The following is a 17,466-nucleotide window of genomic DNA, read 5'->3' as shown; positions in this document are numbered from 1 at the left end:
ATGTTCTGATGAATTTTTAATGGTTTCTATCACATTTTAGTGGTTGTTGAAGGTTTGTGTTTTTACTGTAGTGGACAACACTGTGTACTTGTCTTTGTCATGAAATCTCACTAAGAATGTGTGGTATAAAACATAAAGATTGTGTCTCAGAATCTATTTCATTCTTAAATGTTGCGCATTTAGGGCAGTCTGTTCAATATTGTAGGTGGTGTGGATTACCATGTTTGTAGAGATGTCCCCCCCCACCCTATTTTCCCTTTACTTTAAAAGTAACAGGAATATGTAGAGGATCTGAGGTTATTAGCTCTCTGCTTAGCAGTAATGAAGTTGCCAAGCAGAAAAATCATTTTTCCATCTAGGTTGCTTCATGGGGAAAAAATGCAAAACTCCAGATTCCTCCATGTTCATGTTGGGTAGTTGTTTTATTTTCCAGGACAATGTTCCATTGAATAAAAGTCCTTGTTTTGCTCTTTGCTGTAGAGAAGTCAGTGCCTTCCCCCGCCTGCGGCTGGGCTTTTATTGGAGAAGTGACTTTGATGTCTATGCAAGCTCTTTTCTACCAGCTTACCAGCCTGCATCAAATAGTTCTTTAAAATCTCATGTAGCTCGTTTTGTGTACATAGTGTTATTTAGCACCTTTGGAAATTGAACCATCTGAAATGTGTGATTGCTTGTGTTGAATTCTAACAGGTACATTGTACTTGTATGGTATCATAGAAAACATGTTTGTAGATTGATATTAAGTTGCATTTAGTTTCACTGAATCTATTTTTCTACTGTCACCTCAAAAGGTGCATAACAGTGGTCAACTTGTGCATCCTCAAAATAAACTGGTTTGATATTATGGAATTCATTTGATCTCATTTGGGTTGTTTGCACGCTAGAAATATGTAATAACTTTATTATGAACATTAATTCACATACAACAGTGATTTTACTTCACTTTTACAAACACATTGGTCTTATCTGGTCACCACCAGAAAAACATCTTGAGAGGGAAAAACCTCAATGTAAACACACTGGTATGTAGCCCAGTCCAAATGACTGGACATGTTCACAGGAATGACATGGCAGCATCATGTTCATGTAAAATATTCTCATCACCACCACACAGCTAGACTTCTTTTTTTTTTCTTTTTTTTTTTTAAAGTATAGGGCTGAAACAAGATCTCTTTTGTTCATAAAGATGCATCAATGTGCATTCAACATCAATGAATGTTTCAAGTAACAAACTTTCATCATGAGCTTCAAAGTTAAGGCATTCCTAATAATCAATAAAAACAACTGAACATGAAAATGAATGCCAAAACTCACAATCCTCACCCTTGTAGTAGCATTTTACAACAATCACTAGAAATCAGTACTCTTTGCACTAATTGTTCAAGCTTAAGGATCACATTGGTTGCAGCAAAAAAGCCCTTTATTCAACAGAGATAAAAGGGTCATCTTCCATATGACATGTTCATTCATTCAAAGCACCATATGAACCTGGCATATGATGGATAGTAGCAGCATGGCCTCCTTCTTACTGGTATCCTGCATTGGTTCTGCGTCGTTTTCTTGCCCGCAGCTCCTCAAAGAACTGATGTACAGCTTCAACTGTGACCGTCTGATAGAAATAAGGAGGGCATGAGTCAGGTTTGAGATTTGGAGAAGTAAAAAAAAAGAAAAAGGCACATAAGAAGGACCAATGTCCACGAAACACGACTGCAAAAATGCACATTTGTCATGTAAAAAGAAATCCACATTGCCCATAGGTAATTATGTAAATACTGTCCAGATTAAATTAGCATGAGATGCAAGATAGCAAGATATCCATGCCTCACCTTTCCCTCAGCAACACACTGGTCTAAAAATGCAGTGATCGAAGTTGTCAGCTCGTTGAAACCTGAGGGAAGAACACATGATTAATTAGTCCACCTCAGGTCCCAATCAATCACCTCTCCCAAAAATTTCACTTAACATGATTACATCCTAGGAGGAAAACTGACCTCACGTCCAACCTCCCCTCCCCATGCTCACCGTAAATGACCTCCAGCTGCTGTACACGGTCCATCGAGCTCGTCAGTGCCATCAGGGGGTGCTGCCCAAACGGCTCATCCAAGCCTTTGTTCTCATAGGCCAGAACGGTGTCAGACTGATCCATGAGAAACTGCACCTCAGCAGCTACGTAGGCTCTCTGGGCACCAATGTGTGAGGAAACACTCATTAAAAAAAGATGCTGAAGTACTTCATAGACACTGTTAAACTGACCATGATCAGCCTGGAGAGCAAACACCTGCAAGTGGTTTTCTGATGGCCTTTGAATAAAGCCTACATTATAACCTGAGAGCTATCAGCTGTGACCCACCTTGCAGCTTGTGCAGGTGCAGAGCTCGGAGCGCCAACTGTAAGGCCAGAACACTGCTCCCTGTCTCGGCCTCTCCAGCCCCTGGGCCTGCAGCTCCTTCAGCTTGCACGCCACAGTTTTGGTCATGGCCTTTCCAGGGCTGCCTGTCATTTGCTCGTGAGTCCGTTTGCAAGGGGAACTCCGGTTTGCCGCTTCCTAAGATGCAAATAAAAGCAGAGGGCAAGGCGAGTTACTGTGTCATACCGGCAGGAGAGACAGCTGATAACACCTGGGCTTTGTGAAACATCGCCGCACACAGCACTGCAGACTCATCCGGGGAAGTCTCAAGGCGACTGACACGATGAAATGATTGGGCGATGAAAATCACCAGTTTACAGTAAGCTGTCCTGTGAAGCCTGGCCAAAGCCGTCTGCAGAGCAGGAGAAGCAGTGCCTCATGGGTCATTTCTCCTCTAATTACCCAGAGGAGGGGAAAGCACGATAACAGGAGCAGGATCCTGCTCGCCAGGCTGTAATCTGCTTATTACCCTCCAGCCCCACCTAGTGGCAGACTGGCATAAAATAAAAACAACAGCTGCCACAGAGGAAATTAATACAGTGAACAGTCAAATGCTGTACATGCATGCAATCCCTTCCCACTAGATATTTATTTTATAGATGTGAAAATTACAGTTTGGCAACACTGCTTTTGTCAGTGATGATGAAAATGATGACGTTTCATAAGCGTCCGAAATCTCAACCTCTTATTGCTCGCTATAGAGCAAAGCACTGAGTGTGTATTATATAGGGAGTACTGAATGAGTGAGTGAGGGGGTCCACTCATTCACATTTCCTTTCAAGTCATAATATGTGCTCTGTATCTATCATGCATGTGCCATTTTTAAACTGATTTGTAAACATTAAAAAAATTATGTTTTTCTTTATAAAAATACACCATGAGCGCAGTTACAGGAAAATGGAACAAAGGTATGTGTGCACAACAAAAATGATATTGGGCTGTGTGATGAGAAGAAACCTGAATTTATGTTTCATATGATAAGTCAGTACCAGTGTAGATTTGGAGTCAGTAGGTTTTCTTGTTCGCTTTAACTCCCCACTACCTGGTTTGTGCTCTTAATGTGGCAAACACTCCATGCAAACAGAGGCAGAGTGACTCACAAGGTAATTTCTCACCTCCTGCTTTGTGTGCTCAACACTGGTGGATGGTTCACCACTTTGACTAGGCTCAGAAGATTCGTTCTTTTCTCCTCCCTCCTCGACATCGACCTCTTCCTCTTCCTCTTCCTCGGCCTGACGGACACTGATCGCAGGTGGCACTGAAGGGGAAAGACAAGTGGAAATGTTACTCGCTGGATTTTATTGTTAAAAGTGAAACACACAGGCTTGTTTTCGCTCAGGAGAATCAGTTACCTGCAAAGTGAGCGGCGTACATCCACAAGAAAGGAGCCTTGTTCATGCAGGTCTCACATACCATTTCTTGCAACTCCTCAGGTTCCACTATAGTGCAGCCCAGGTGCTGTAAAAGACAAAGTGACTACATGAAGAGCAGAAGATTTATAGTGGTGTTAAAATGTAAATCAGAATGAAAAGGAGTGCTCAGAAATCCTTTCATTTTAATAACCTGGTTTATACTTACCCTGCTATGAAACCAGTCCTCACAGACGACACACTGAATCATCTCGTCATTGTCCTGTTGGGTATTTAACAAGGCGTTTTGTTTAGGGACAGATGAGAGGAAGAACATAAACAGTGGACTTAATCCTGATAATCTGAACTAGATGAAATGAAATTACAGGAATACCTGATCATCTGTGTCTGGGTACGGCCGGTCACATGTGCAGTAGCAGCCGTTGAAGTTGTGATTGTAAAGATTTCTAACGTTTTCTTCATCTTTGGCCTGTGAAGAAGAAGAAGTGGAATAACTTCAATGATCAGAATGTGCATAGCATACAAACTGGGTGATACAATGAAAGCCGTGCACTCACAGTATTCAGCTGGCACTGGAAATCCTGAAACTTTCTGTTCCCACAATCACAACGAAAATTTCTACAGAAGAAAGATTTAAAAAAAAAAATAATGACAAGAACTTCCATAATAAAGCAAACTATGGGTTAACGTTAGTATCATCAGTGCAACACACACACAAACATGTTTTAATTACCTTTTGGTATACAGCTCAAAGATATCGTGTCCATCATGGCATTTATTGGCACAGGCCAGACAAATCCCAGCAGGCTCTGCAGCATTGGGAGTGCAGGTGTTGCAGGCAAACACAGCCTGTCTCTTCACATAGCCCTACAACAATAAACACAGGAGGGAGAAATATACAGAAGTATACATGTTATTTATGACATAATGTAATAAAAGGATTATAGATATAGTTTAATATTCTCTAATAGAAAGTTTTCAACTATATACTGTAGTGATACCAAAGCAAATGGACTGCAATATAATTTTACTACAGTTTCATTCTTGAGTGCCCCACAGAAACTACAAACCTATTAGGAAAAATGATAATAACACACAACAAAACTACAGCGTGAACTTCTCAGAAAAACACACACTACTACATCTACAACTGCAGTACTCGTATTAAGAAAGAGAGACGGTGCAGGGATAAAGGCGATGGCTGCAGGGATGCGGTGCAGGAAGCTGTTCTTACCCGGGAATAGGAGCAGTTTTCTGGGTCGCTTCCAGCCAGCACACACAAAGCCTTCTCCAGCTCTTCCTCGTTGGTGAGAAAATCGTCGGGGTCGGATTCCTCTTTGTTTGCTGCCATTCTGGCGAAAGAGAGTAAAGGTGAGGACACACACAAAGACACAGACAGACACCGGAGTCTCAGCGGCACGGCGGTGTTGACAAACGACTGTTCCGGGCGGGAGTTTGGGCCGAGACCACGTGGAGGAAGTGACGTAGGATACTGATTAACAATCAATACATGGTACCTGCTGCTACTAACATTTCTGTTAATTTTTTGTTTATTTATCTATGGTTTCTATAGATTTACTTTTTAATTTAGATTAACATTTGGTTCCAGTTTCAAATGCACTAGTTATAACCTAAAAGACTTAAACTAATAGAAATTAACTATGCGTTGATAAATTATTTAATAATGATTTCTAGATCAGTTATAAGCTATTTGGGAATGCCAGGTTGTGAAAAACACTTGGGTTGCTGCACCATGTATGACCACTTGTCGTCCTAAAAAGACAGCAGATCTGCCACAAAATACATGTATTAACAGCTTATTAATTAATAAATCAACATTTATAACAGCATTATTTCCAAGCAGAAAAGATAAACACCAGCCAAAGACATTTACAACCTAAGAACCCAAAATATGTTTTATGACTTTATTTCACATAGGTAACATTATTAAGACATATAGGCCTAAAGGAAAAGGTCAGGGCATATCAGTCAAACCTGTATATTCTCATATAAGTATAGGCCTGATACATTGATTCCATCAAACTGGCTTGAGTAGACTAAATTACATAATGTGGCTGTATAAACCATATCACCAGAGGCTATGGCGGCCAGTCGTGGCAGATACAAGTTAGACTACACATTTCGTGGAATTACAATTAATATTTACAAAAAGGGTAAATCCACTCTGTTATTTTGGGTGAAAAACAGTTTAGCAACCCCATAACACACTAGAAAGATCACCGGAAAAATGAATGAAGTGGTATTAAAAGGTGTTAAGTTTTAGGACGGTACATACCTGTCCTGGAGGTAGATAGAGGTCCGGAGGACTGAAAATCGGTCCTCCTCTAAGCCTCCAGCAGTGTCCGTAGTGTTGTGTTCTTTTAAAATGGTTTTGTTTTGTTTTGTTTTGTTTTGTTTTGTTTTGTTTTGTTTTGTTTTGTTTTGTTTTGTTTTGTTTTGTTTTGTTTTGTTTTGTTTTGTTTTGTTTTGTTTTGTTTTGTTTTGTTTTGTTTTGTTTTGTTTTGTTTTGTTTTGTTGTTTGTTTTTTACACGTTCGCTTAGGAGTGTTTTGATGTATTTATCCATTTATTTATTCTGAGAAATAGAGCTCCATAGAACCCCTTAATGAAAGCAGGACAAATGAGGGTCTTAATCATTAGAATAACGTAGACTAAATAATAATACAGACCTGTAAATAATTTCTTGCCTACTTCAAAGAAAAAATCCAAAATCCTAGTTAATGATCCGGATCTCTGGATCATTAACTAGGATTCGAATTGAATGGGTTCTTCTCTGGTCCATGTCCCATCCCTCCACCAAATTTGGTGCAAATCGGTTCAGTCCTTTTTAATCCTGTAACCCTGCTGAAAGAAACACACAGCTGGAAGTATAACCTCTCTGGGGGAGGTAGTAACTGCTGTATGCTGCACTGGTTTTCCAACGGATGGCGCCACTGTGACGTGTTTCTGTGTTTGGGAGCCCGGTGAAAATATGTGCTCATTGCTGCACAGCAGATAGCAGGCGACGGTGCTCTCATTATGCAAGCTGCAATGGGCCTACAAACAAAAGATCTGCGTATTATGCAAACTGCAGCTGGTTTGTTTATAAGTCCACAAACCAGTTCACTGATCCACGTTTCGTCTCATACTTTCTTCTTGTACGGAGGCTGAGCTGACAGACAGTGGAGCGGTGCACCAACGGAACAGACTGAACTTCTCTGACCACATCCCGGGTGCCTTTAAGGCTGTCGGAAATATTGTGTAGCCCCCATGACCAGTCTTAAAGACTCGCCAATTGTGCAAGGGCACAAGGACTTCTGTGGGGCCAGAGGAGAAAATACACAAATCCCACAATGCTGGTAATGACACTATAAATACTGCTGTTCAAGTCGGGATTGTTTATGAAAACATATTTATTAAAGTGGTCACTTAAACAACATCCCATAAATAGATTAATATAAACATGAACTAAACGCTCAGTTAAAATCCATGTTCTTCAGTCGCTCATCCGCATCTCTTTCGGACTCTGTTGAACAGAGCATGGTATATTTTGTTACTGACTTATTTACAAATGAAACAATTGAGCTATGAGTAGTTTAAGAAAATAAAATTAGCAGCTATAAGATATGTAGTTGTGTTGTGAAATACATTTTCATTCTCAAATTTCAAACACTGTATAGCCAACGATTAATCAATAAATCCAAAAATAATGTGCATGTTAATCGATGAGGAAAGCAGAAAAGCACGTGAAGTCACGACAGTGTGATTCGACAGACTGGATTGGTACTTTCCGAGGGGCTCGTGAAGGCAGCATCAGTCTCCGGGATCCTGGGTGTGTGCAGTCAGCTCAGCTCAGAGACTGAGAGAAAACACCAGGATCCTCTCAACGTGAGTCCAGCTGTGCCTGTCATCTGTCACCTTGTTTGAAAACTTCTACTCTTCCTCCATCGGGCGGACCGAGAATGGGAAACTATCCGAGCTAGTTTCTGAAGAGGACATACATTCAGAGGGGAACTGTGCTAAAACTACCAGGTTAGTTAGCTCACCACACAGCGTCTCGCTGCCAGCTTTATTCGTAGTTAAGTCAGTTGCTTCATCTTTTAGCTAACTAGCCGTCGCTTGCCGCCATTAGTTAACTCATTTGACATTTGGAAGTGGTATCAATCTGTTCTGCCATTTAACGCTGACCAGCCTTGTTAGCCAGCTAGCTTACGTTTCCCAATTGCATGCCATCGGTTAGCTATGCAGACTGTCACTACCTAGCTAGCCCACTAACGTTAGCACTTGAGGTTAGCAAAAGGGGTCAGAGTGTGTGTTTCGCTGATGCTGAACCACATTCACTGTAATATTACGTCTGCAAACTAGATCATTTTTGGTCCAAGAGACAGGCAAGTAGAAAGCGCCACTCCTGGCTATGTTTGAGTAACGTATGACAAACCAAGTCGTCAACTTTCGTGTTCCCTTCCTTGCCCTGGTTGGCTGTTGTAAGACTAACGTTATAAGGTGGTTTCCGGTTTCGCCTGTTCAGGTTGAGCCCTCAGTCACGCCGTTTACCTCCAGAGAAGGAACAGGAGCACAGTGGAGATGCAGACCTTTCTGAAAGGCCGGAGAGTCGGCTACTGGCTCAGCGAGAAGAAGATGAAGAAGCTGAATTTTCAGGCCTTTGCTGATTTGTGCAGGTATGTGGCTAAAACACCAATTTAATGCATCCAGGTCAAGTGATTTTTTTTAGAGCACCTAACAAAAACAGCTTGACATGCATTCACTGAGTAGGCCTACACGATTACCAATTTATGCCACAGTGATTTAAGAGGTGTGTTGTCAGACAGTGCAGTTCCTCTTAATGACACGGTGACAAACGGGACTGATGATGACCCTTTCTCTTCTTACAGGGAATAGCGCTTTTACAGTTTACCGTAAAACTTTCCTTTTCACTATAATACAGCATTGGTGACTTCCCTGCTATATCTGCAAAATCATCCAAGGTTTTACTAAAAGTGCAGTTGATTAAGCCTGCGGCTTCTCTGCCTCTGATTCTCTCTGCTGTAGTGCAAAGGCATTTCGTAAAACACATTTGTATGTATGCCTTGAGGGAAGGTGACACAGGAAAAAGGCAAGCCCTGAGCTTAATTTTATTTTCACTGTAGCAGCTTTTGTTTGTTATGTCTCGAGTCAGTGCTTGTTGAGACATGGTGCGAGGAGTGAATGTGTGTAGGTAGGACTGTTGATAGTGGTCTAAGGTGCATCTATAACAGGACAAGCAACTGAAGCAGGTGTTTTTATTTAGCATATTGTCCTGAAGTATGAAACTTTAATGCAGGTGTGTGTGGACTGAAAAAATGAATCTCTGCTGTGTTAACATATCTTAACCAGAGGATGTGTTCTTATTCCACAAAGTTAATCTGTGACCATTACAGTATCTTACATTCATTGTAACTGGAAAAGTGTGATATCACAGAGAGAAGTCTTTTTGTCTCTAGATGTGAGATGTTTTTCTTTATCTATAAAAAAAATTGGCTTTAGTTGTCCAAATGCATAGACACAATATGAAAGTGGTCAAGGCTGTGCTTCAATCCTAGCAAGGTCTTTTTATTTAATTTTCCAGCTTTGAGAGGGATGGCTACATGGGTGTTTTATGTATGCTATCTTGTATCTTATCCATCTCCAGTTCAAGTTCAAGTTGTTATAAAGTAGGGCATGGATTTTCTTGGCAAACATACTGCTATAGAGTATATTGGCTTGGGGAAGTGCTCCTTCCAAGGTATAGCAGCAGCCTTATGATCCTCCATTGCAACATTGCCTAACTGCCTGTGCTGTATTAGGGCTGCAGTTATCCTGAAGGCACACATGTTAAAGTGGCAGTGGCTAACAGTGAGAGAGAATGAAGAGAAAACATTTTAGAGTCCTCAGTCATTTGATTTAGCAAGCATGTGCCCCGATAGGTCAGGTATGTTTACAGTGTGCTTAATAGCAGACAACTGCTTTGAAGGATTTTCACCTTTTCCAAGAGTCGTTGCCTCACAAAGCGACCTGATTGAGCCAGCGCAGATTACCACACTGTAATCCACAAAACATTTTTAATCGCATCATAAACCTCCAAGCAGCACCCCCACCCACCCCTCTCATCCCTGCATCCTGCTCACCCCCTTCTTCCCTCAGAGCTGGACTGTGTGCTGATTAATATGAAGGGCAGGGCCTGAGTGTTAAGAAGTAGTGCTTGTGACAGAAGATCAAGGAGATCAGCCTCCCTCGAACAACAACAAACAACAACACATTTAAATGGAAAAGAGCCACAAAATGAACGTGGGCATAACATGCTCTGATCACCACATGACTGCTTTTGTCCAGTCTGCCACTAACTTACACTTATCTTCTAGTTCTCCTTTTCCTGACATATTTCCCCATTATATTGCATCTTCAAGAGGAAGGAGAAGAAATGAAATGAAACTTACAATGTGGGGCTCCTGTACATAGACATAATTTTTTTAACAAGGAATTTTATCTTTCCTAGATGACACAACACTACAAGGGATTGTCAGTCACGAGTAAGCTGTCTTAGGGCTTGCTGGATTTCATCAGTACCACCTCATACCAAACCTTAACACAGGTTTTATTTATCATGGAGTGGCTTCCTTGGCAATATCACACTCATCACATTTCATTTCATGCACTTTGATTTTATCTTACAGATAGATATGTGCAGGCTTTAGACTTGTCAGGCTGTATTATGAAAGATAAACCATATGCAAGTATTATATTCCAATAGTGATGAGGTTTTCTCTCTCTCATCATGTGGCATGCAGCTGACACTGCGAGGGCTTCAGTGTGGAGCCTGCCCTGTCTCGTGCAGCTGGACTTTAAGGGTTCTTGCTGGTCAGAGCCACTTGGATTTATGTTTGTCTACTTGCACAGCAATTTAGAGGCTTCCTACTAGCTCACATTTACCTGATTTAGAAAAATGTGATGTCCTTGAAAACGCAGTCAGCCTGGGCATCATTGAATGATATGAAAATATTGTCACTTCATCCTGTCAAGGCAAGGCTGCTCTCTAGGACAACAAGGCTGATGAGATTGCCTTTAACTAAACCCACTGTATGCTTGTATGCATACTTTCATTCAAATGATGCACTTTACTGCAGTGTGGAGAAGACTGTGATTATTTAAAAGCTGTGTTGTGTATTGCTGTAAAATCAAGTAACATGTAAAGCAGTAATTGCATCGATTTCTAAGGAACAGATGGCAACAAATTAACAGCCTAAACAGGTAAATCTTCTTCACTTGATTGGCCTGTTTTACCTGTATCTGTTACCTGTTATCTATAAGAAGGCCACACTAAATCACATTAATTCAATTAGTTTTAAAGTGTCACAGTTTTAGTTCATTGTATTGCTAATCAGCCACAATGGTGTAATAGAAACTGTTACATTTTTGTAACAGCTTCATGGGCTTGTGTGTCAAGCTTATTCAAAAAGTTCTGACCCTGAGCTGCTTCTCTGCTGGGTCTTCTCCTTCATCCTTTTCATTCTGCTGTCCGTGTAACAATATAAGAGAGCAGGCGATCTCCATATCTGAGATGGGACAAAACTAAAGGCCCCATTCACACCACATGAAACACACCAGCTGCAGTATTAAATATCCACATTGTTGTTAGGCAGTGAATGGCTGCACTGCTGTTACCATGGGGCTGTAACCTCAAAAACAACTGGCCTGGACGGCTTGAGTTGTTGGTAGTGCCAGGCTGATTTAGTACTCATCGTAAATTCCCTCATGTAGAAGTTGGTTGTTTTGACCATTCAAGTTTTACTTATGTGTTTTTTTTTTATTTTTTTTTGTTTATTATATTATATAATGATAATATATAATGTACTATATAATATATATTATATATATAGTAATATTCATAGTACTTAAACTTATTACTATATTATAGTACTATATATCTATACATACTATATATATATATATATATAAATACTTTGGCAAATTTGTGGCACTGACCTAGAGAGGACACTTGACAAGCTAGCTCCATCAGAAATGTGCAAATTGCCCTCTCTTCTACTCTCTGTATGGGCACTTGTTTTTCTCTCAGTGGAGAGGTAAGGACTAATATAAATCCAGCATGTTTAAACATCTTCTGTGCCTTTTAACAGTAGATTTAACAATAGAGAAGAAGTCATCTCACATTTAAATTTATGCACAAATGATTAGTGCTGTGTACAAGACAAGGAGAAGAGATGTGCCCAGAGAGAAGAGGTTCCTGATGTGAACAGTGAAGTGGTGTACTACGTTATGATAGTTACCTCCACCAACATCTCCATTCTCGTAGAGGTCTGCTGGTTGCCAAGCAACCAATTTTTATCCAATGACTAGTATTTCTGTGTCATTTCTGAAAAGTCGCATCTTCGCCCTGCTCTAGAGAGCGATTTAGTATTTTGGCTGCAACAATCTTATTCTGCCGTCCTGCTATCAGACAAATTTCCTGAATAATTTAGGATCATTGTTCATTTATTTTTGACGCCCGGGTGCAGACAGGCTCATGTGTCAGTAGCTCATGTTTCTAACTGTAGTCAGATTGTTGAAGAGCTGTGTGAGTGTCTATTTAATTCCTCTTATGGAGAGGAACTATTTTGACATACATTTACAGAAAGAGTAAACGTTACCTTTGTCTTACAAAGGAAGGAAATCCAGTTAGAAAACAAAAAGCATGTTTTACATAGCTTATACTATATAAGTTAAGTCTTTGCCTACAGTCCTGAGTTTTTAGGGCACTGAAAAGACAACAGGCATCGTCACCTACAGCACCTGACATACATTTACATTACATGTCTTGCATCTTATATCTTATAGGTTTTTTCAGTGCCCGGCAGTGTCTGTTTATGAAATACTGAACTGAAAAACTGAAACTGATCAGTTTATTTTTGGTCAAATTAATGAGTGTTACTTGTTGTTTTCTTTTTCAGGAAAAGAGGAATAGAAGTTGTTCAGGTAAGTGGACAATATTTTTTTGTTATTACAAAACAAAATTGAGCAATTATTTATTGTTTAAGTTGGAGAATCTTAAATTTAGATCCCAGCTAAGAGGCTATTATATTCAGATTCACTGTCAGAGTTGAAACCACACCATTTACGACATTTTTCCACTGTAAACTGCTGTGAGTTTGTTACCTCCTACATACCTGATGTGGTTGCTTGACAGTCTTGTTATTTTCAGTCTGCAAACATCATCAGTCGCAGGCTTACAAACCAGGCTATGTTCATTGTTCAGCTGTGATGCAACTCACAACACGATATTTCAACACCTGGCCTCAACTCTGTTAACTCTGTTGGACGTCACAGGAATCTACTTGGGGCAGTGTGTGTGTGTGTGTGTGTGTGTGTGTGTGTGTGTGTGTGTGTGTGTGTGTGTGTGTGTGTGTGTGTGTGTGTGTGTGTGTGTGTTTGAGTTGAAAACTCTGAACAGCTTGGCAGGAGTGATAGAAGTCATTGCACTTAGTCACATATGCCCAGTGTAATATTTTTTTAGAATATAAAATTGCGTATATTTGAGCAGCTACATCTTAATAGTCTGTCTGTAGTAATGACTTAGCTCTACTAAAGGATGGGTGCTGACTAATGTTCAGGTAAATGCCGGCCCCAGGGAAGTGAGTCAGTAATGGATATTGCATAGTACACACTCTGTAAGTAAACACAGCACATACAGAAGCACAGTTACAATTGTTACTAAGCCCTCAGATCTCAGTACTGAAAAGTACTTGTCAGTTAAAGTGCTCTCTGCCATTGAAGAGGAAATTATCTTGTCTTTTTCTCTCTTTTTTAATGCTGTTTCTTGTCTTCATGGGAGGTTCTTTTTTTCCCTTCACTTTGAGGTTATTATTTTCCTCTCACTGGCCTGACGATATCAGCACACCCAGAAAGAGCCTTGTCCTGGGAATAGTCCCAAAGTAAGCAGGGCTTTGTTTCCCACTGCGCTTTCAGCCTCTCCTGGGAGAGAGCAGATCCTCCCAGACCCTCAGCTATGGGTACCCGGGGACTTGAACAGCCCTCCAGTCTTCCCAATTTCTCTTTTTCCTGGACTACCTGTTGTCCACTGAGTTCTTTTTTTCTTCCTGCAATTCAGCATAAACTCACTTTATTTTTAGCTGGGCTGTCGCTGCCAATTGAGAAAGCTCAGTTTATTCATATACCCAGAGGTGTTTTTGAGTTCAGACCGGTGACTCGGCTACCCAGGATGCACCCACTGCCAGTCAGCGCCTGTACTGTCATGACTGCATCACAAGCAAAGATAATGGCAGCCATTGTAATGCTTTGGTGTTTCTGTGTACAAAGCTGTCCTCTCCTATTGGACTGCTGAACTCTGAGCACAGAAACATTTAGACTTTCCCTTAGCCTGTTATGTTGCAAGCAATGCTGCAATTTCTAATGCCAGATTATGTATTACACATATATAATCTGGCATTAGAAATTGCTTTGTTTTACATATATTCTTCTGGATGTCTTGCGCTTGTTGGTTCATTTTAGGCCCAATCATGCTAAATCCTCCTAAGACAAATTTCTACATGAAGTAAATAAAGCATGCGGAGGGTGCTGAAGTGATGGTACATTGAAAGGAAAACATTTAAGCTTCCAAATGAAGATGTTTCTTTGCAGACAAATTGTTCATCTTGCTTTGTTTATGTTTTATTCATTTGTTTTTTTGAAGCCTTGAGGGTGGGTGGGAGTATTGCTATTATGTGGTTATCAAGTGAATTTAACCTTCTCTAGAAGGCTGGAGTAGAAAAAAGCTTCAAATTTATCTCTCGCAGCCAATTTAATCGTCTAACCTTGTCCCTGTGGACTGACGGACTAGCTGATCCTGGTGATAACAACTCAACCTTGGATATCCAGGCTAGGATAAATTAATTCTAACCTTTTCTGGCAGAGTAAACCTTTGCTTATGTTGTTTACAAAATAAATACAAGTTCTTTCACCTATTCGTTGTGTGTTGTAACCTCAGACTAGCTGGAATAATAGCAGTGCACGAGAGCTGAAACAATTAGTTGATTCATTGATCAACGGAAAATTAAACTGCAACTATAACTGCAACTATTTTGATTGTCATTTTTTTTAAATGCCAAATATTCTCTAGTTTTAACTTCTCAAATATGAACATTTGCTGCTCTTCCATATCTTATGACAAAAGTAACAGTCTGAAGACGTCAGTGTGTTTCTGGGATAGTGAAAATGCGTTTTTTTTTTGTTGTTGTTGTTTTTTTACTAATTACAGACATGTTATGTACCAGCTGATTGATTGATTAATCAAGTAAATAATCAACAAATGAACTGGTAACACGAATAATTGTTAGTTGTAGGAATTGACATAAAGATAAGTCACTGTAATTGCACATAGCATGGTATGGTATTTGCCAAAAGTGGCTAGATCCTCCAGAGGGTTGGTAGTGGTTATGACGTCACTGTGTGAACAGATCTTTGCTAAATCTGGCAGCCACAGGGAGTTAATGTTATATTTCCATTTATAGTGTGGGAAAATGATCTACATTTATACCCATCAGGACCGACAAAAACTGGAATAACAACAGAAGGTTCTTCTGTTTGACTTTCTATGATTGCCCCCTTTAGCCTCTTGCAGCTTTCCACTTGAGTTCTTTTTTTATAAGTAGCCCATTATCACGCTCTCCTTGTCTCTACTTTTCCCTTCTCCATCGTTCCTTTCCCTCCTCCAAGTGATTTTGCACCAGCTCATCAATACTGACCCCTTCTCCCTGAGCTCATGAGAGCCATCCTCCCAGTGCTCTGTACATTAGCCTGTCTGTATCACAGAGCTGATGAGATTAACTCACCAGGCTCGGCCTTGAGGAAGCCAATATTCACTCTGAGAGAGAAAGCCCATCACAGCAAATGGCCATCATTTGAGTGGGCTGTCCACGGAAAGTTATTGAGTTACCGTTTTTATTATATGGTAAGTGCTTAAGAATTTAAAGTTAATTTCCGCCATGTTACTGTATCTCGCCCACATATTGAATTTGTGGAGGCTGACAAACAAGAGATTGTCTTTGGAAGGAATTTATTGATCCTCCAGTGCTCCATGATCCAAACCCAGCTGATTGGTGACTATTATTGAGAATTAGCATCTAGCCACATAAGTTAAACTGGAGCAAAAAATTTGAAATGCACGGAGAGCTTCACCACAGAGGTTTGCAAGTCATTACAACAAAGCCAAAGTGTGAGTTTACCAAAGTATCTTAGTCATCTTAACACTTCCTGTGATTTAAAAATAGATATTTTTCTTAACTGCCACAAGACATGTGCGGGGGAGTATCTGAGGAGTCTGGGAGTTCAGGGTGGGGATGATGATAAATGAGGTATTCATCAGTTTGACTAAGATCAACGTCACAGTGATTTCTTTACCTCCCTAACTATCCTAGCACTTCTCAGTTGGTCTGGTAGAGGTATGGAGTCTCGTTATTTCTCCATTTAAAAATATCCATTGGACACAGTGAGTTTCATCATGCATGATTATGACGCTCTTAACCTGCCTGCACAATCACTTGAGTCACACACATTAAGTAATGGTTAACCTAACATTATACTCATAAGTTTATTAATGGTGATAAAAGCTGAATGACAATTGCCTCATAAGCCTCCATTGCACAACATATTCAGTAGGAGGAAAGTCTGATTACTCTGAGGACTCCAGGGATGCTGAGGAGACCGCCATTAGCCTAATAAGCTCCCAGTTCGAATCTCCCTATGGTTTTTGGCTGGAGATTCACCTTCGTGTTGATCCCGTCTCATGGTTAGTCTTGCACCTCATGTGAGGTGTGGCCAGCAGCCACAGTTTATCTCAGAGACATGTGTTTCTCTTACACTAGGGTGTCAAGTGCCACACAGCATACAAAATAAATCATTCATCACGTCTGTCTGCACTCTACCCACAGTCTTGCTCTGGGCTAGCCTGACAACAAAGCGAAAGCCAGGTGAGATTTGATCCAGCTGAGTGCAGCTAGAGAAAGACATCTAAAAGATAAAGCAGAGGCTCCAGACACAGGTTCATACAGTTTGTGTTCAGTGTATGGAATTATGTTGAAAACTGAAGTACACTCTGAGCTCAGTCCTCACTGTTTGCTCAAAATCACCGTCCTTAGATTTCCCAGGGGTATAGCTTGGTCCCACTGTGAGGCTACATCAAAGCTGAAAATATATTGGCCCTGACCTGCCCTCTCCCTCCACGATCCAGCGTGTTTTCTGTGCTGTCCATCACTTCCATGGCCCACTGCAAGCTCTCAGTCCCAAAGGGATTTGCAAAGACGTCAACTGACATTTCTGCTTTTAGCATTTAGCAGGACATCAGTGACTTTACTGCTGGGTTTTTGGATGAGCTCTAAAGCAGGGTCACTCTGTCTGTGCACAGGGAGAGGAGAGCCTCATCTCATCCTCCGCGATGTGTCTTTGCCAGTGGGTGTTGACCCCCATGATGTAGAGGCCTGTTTTTGTTGAGAGGCCAGGCTGTGGATGGGCCCTCTGTGTTGTGTAAGCAAGAGATTAAAAGCCGTGCCTCAGTGGAGTACAGGCAAATTCCCATCCACCCGGCCCCGTCACACTGACACTGCTAGCTAGACAGAAAACAAGAGCGACCGCCTCGGTTTTTAGCGACCTGCTGTACCTCACGCCCTGTCACCACTGCTGCTCACAG

The 17,466-nt window shown here is 40.8% G+C and overlaps 2 protein-coding genes across 3 annotated transcripts in view; one reads left to right on the top strand and one right to left on the bottom strand.

Annotated features, from left to right (window-relative positions):
* Positions 1–331: 331 nt before the first annotated feature.
* On the bottom strand, positions 332–5,223 carry LOC111225425 (putative E3 ubiquitin-protein ligase UBR7). Its single transcript, XM_022750282.1, has 11 exons — positions 5,012–5,223; positions 4,511–4,644; positions 4,335–4,395; positions 4,151–4,246; positions 3,986–4,039; positions 3,760–3,865; positions 3,523–3,665; positions 2,351–2,545; positions 2,023–2,179; positions 1,827–1,888; positions 332–1,609 (listed from the first exon to the last, which is right to left on the bottom strand). The coding sequence occupies exons 1-11, from the start codon at positions 5,126–5,128 to the stop codon at positions 1,526–1,528; spliced, it is 1,209 nt and encodes a 402-aa protein (XP_022606003.1). The 5' UTR covers positions 5,129–5,223; the 3' UTR covers positions 332–1,525.
* Positions 5,224–7,595: 2,372 nt separating this feature from the next.
* itpk1 (inositol-tetrakisphosphate 1-kinase) overlaps positions 7,596–17,466 on the top strand; it is a 30,095-nt gene continuing 20,224 nt past the window's right edge. For both annotated transcript variants that reach the window (XR_002665278.1, XM_022750723.1), the window contains exons 1-3: positions 7,596–7,808; positions 8,305–8,455; positions 12,737–12,761. Coding sequence is in view for 1 of the 2 variants with exons in the window: in XM_022750723.1 (XP_022606444.1) it covers positions 8,361–8,455; positions 12,737–12,761 (120 nt within the window). In the remaining variant the exon portion in view is untranslated. The remainder of the gene's footprint in view (positions 7,809–8,304; positions 8,456–12,736; positions 12,762–17,466) is intronic.

The sequence above is a fragment of the Seriola dumerili genome, unplaced genomic scaffold, assembly GCF_002260705.1.
Source record: "Seriola dumerili isolate Sdu_G_001 unplaced genomic scaffold, Sdu_1.0 BDQW01000149.1, whole genome shotgun sequence".
NCBI lineage: Eukaryota > Metazoa > Chordata > Actinopteri > Carangiformes > Carangidae > Seriola > Seriola dumerili.
The sequence above is the reverse complement of the archived record's forward strand: the minus strand, read 5'-3'. Positions and strand labels throughout refer to the sequence as shown.

Coding starts and splice junctions, on each gene's coding strand:
- LOC111225425 (XM_022750282.1), bottom strand. CDS start 5,128: ATGGCAGCAAACAAAGAGGAATCCGACCCCGACGATTTTCTCACCAAC. Junction 3,866..3,985: donor AGGACTGGTTTCATAGCAGG/GTAAGTATAAAC, acceptor TGTCTTTTACAG/CACCTGGGCTGCACTATAGT. Junction 2,180..2,350: donor GCACCTGCACAAGCTGCAAG/GTGGGTCACAGC, acceptor ATTGGTGCCCAG/AGAGCCTACGTAGCTGCTGA.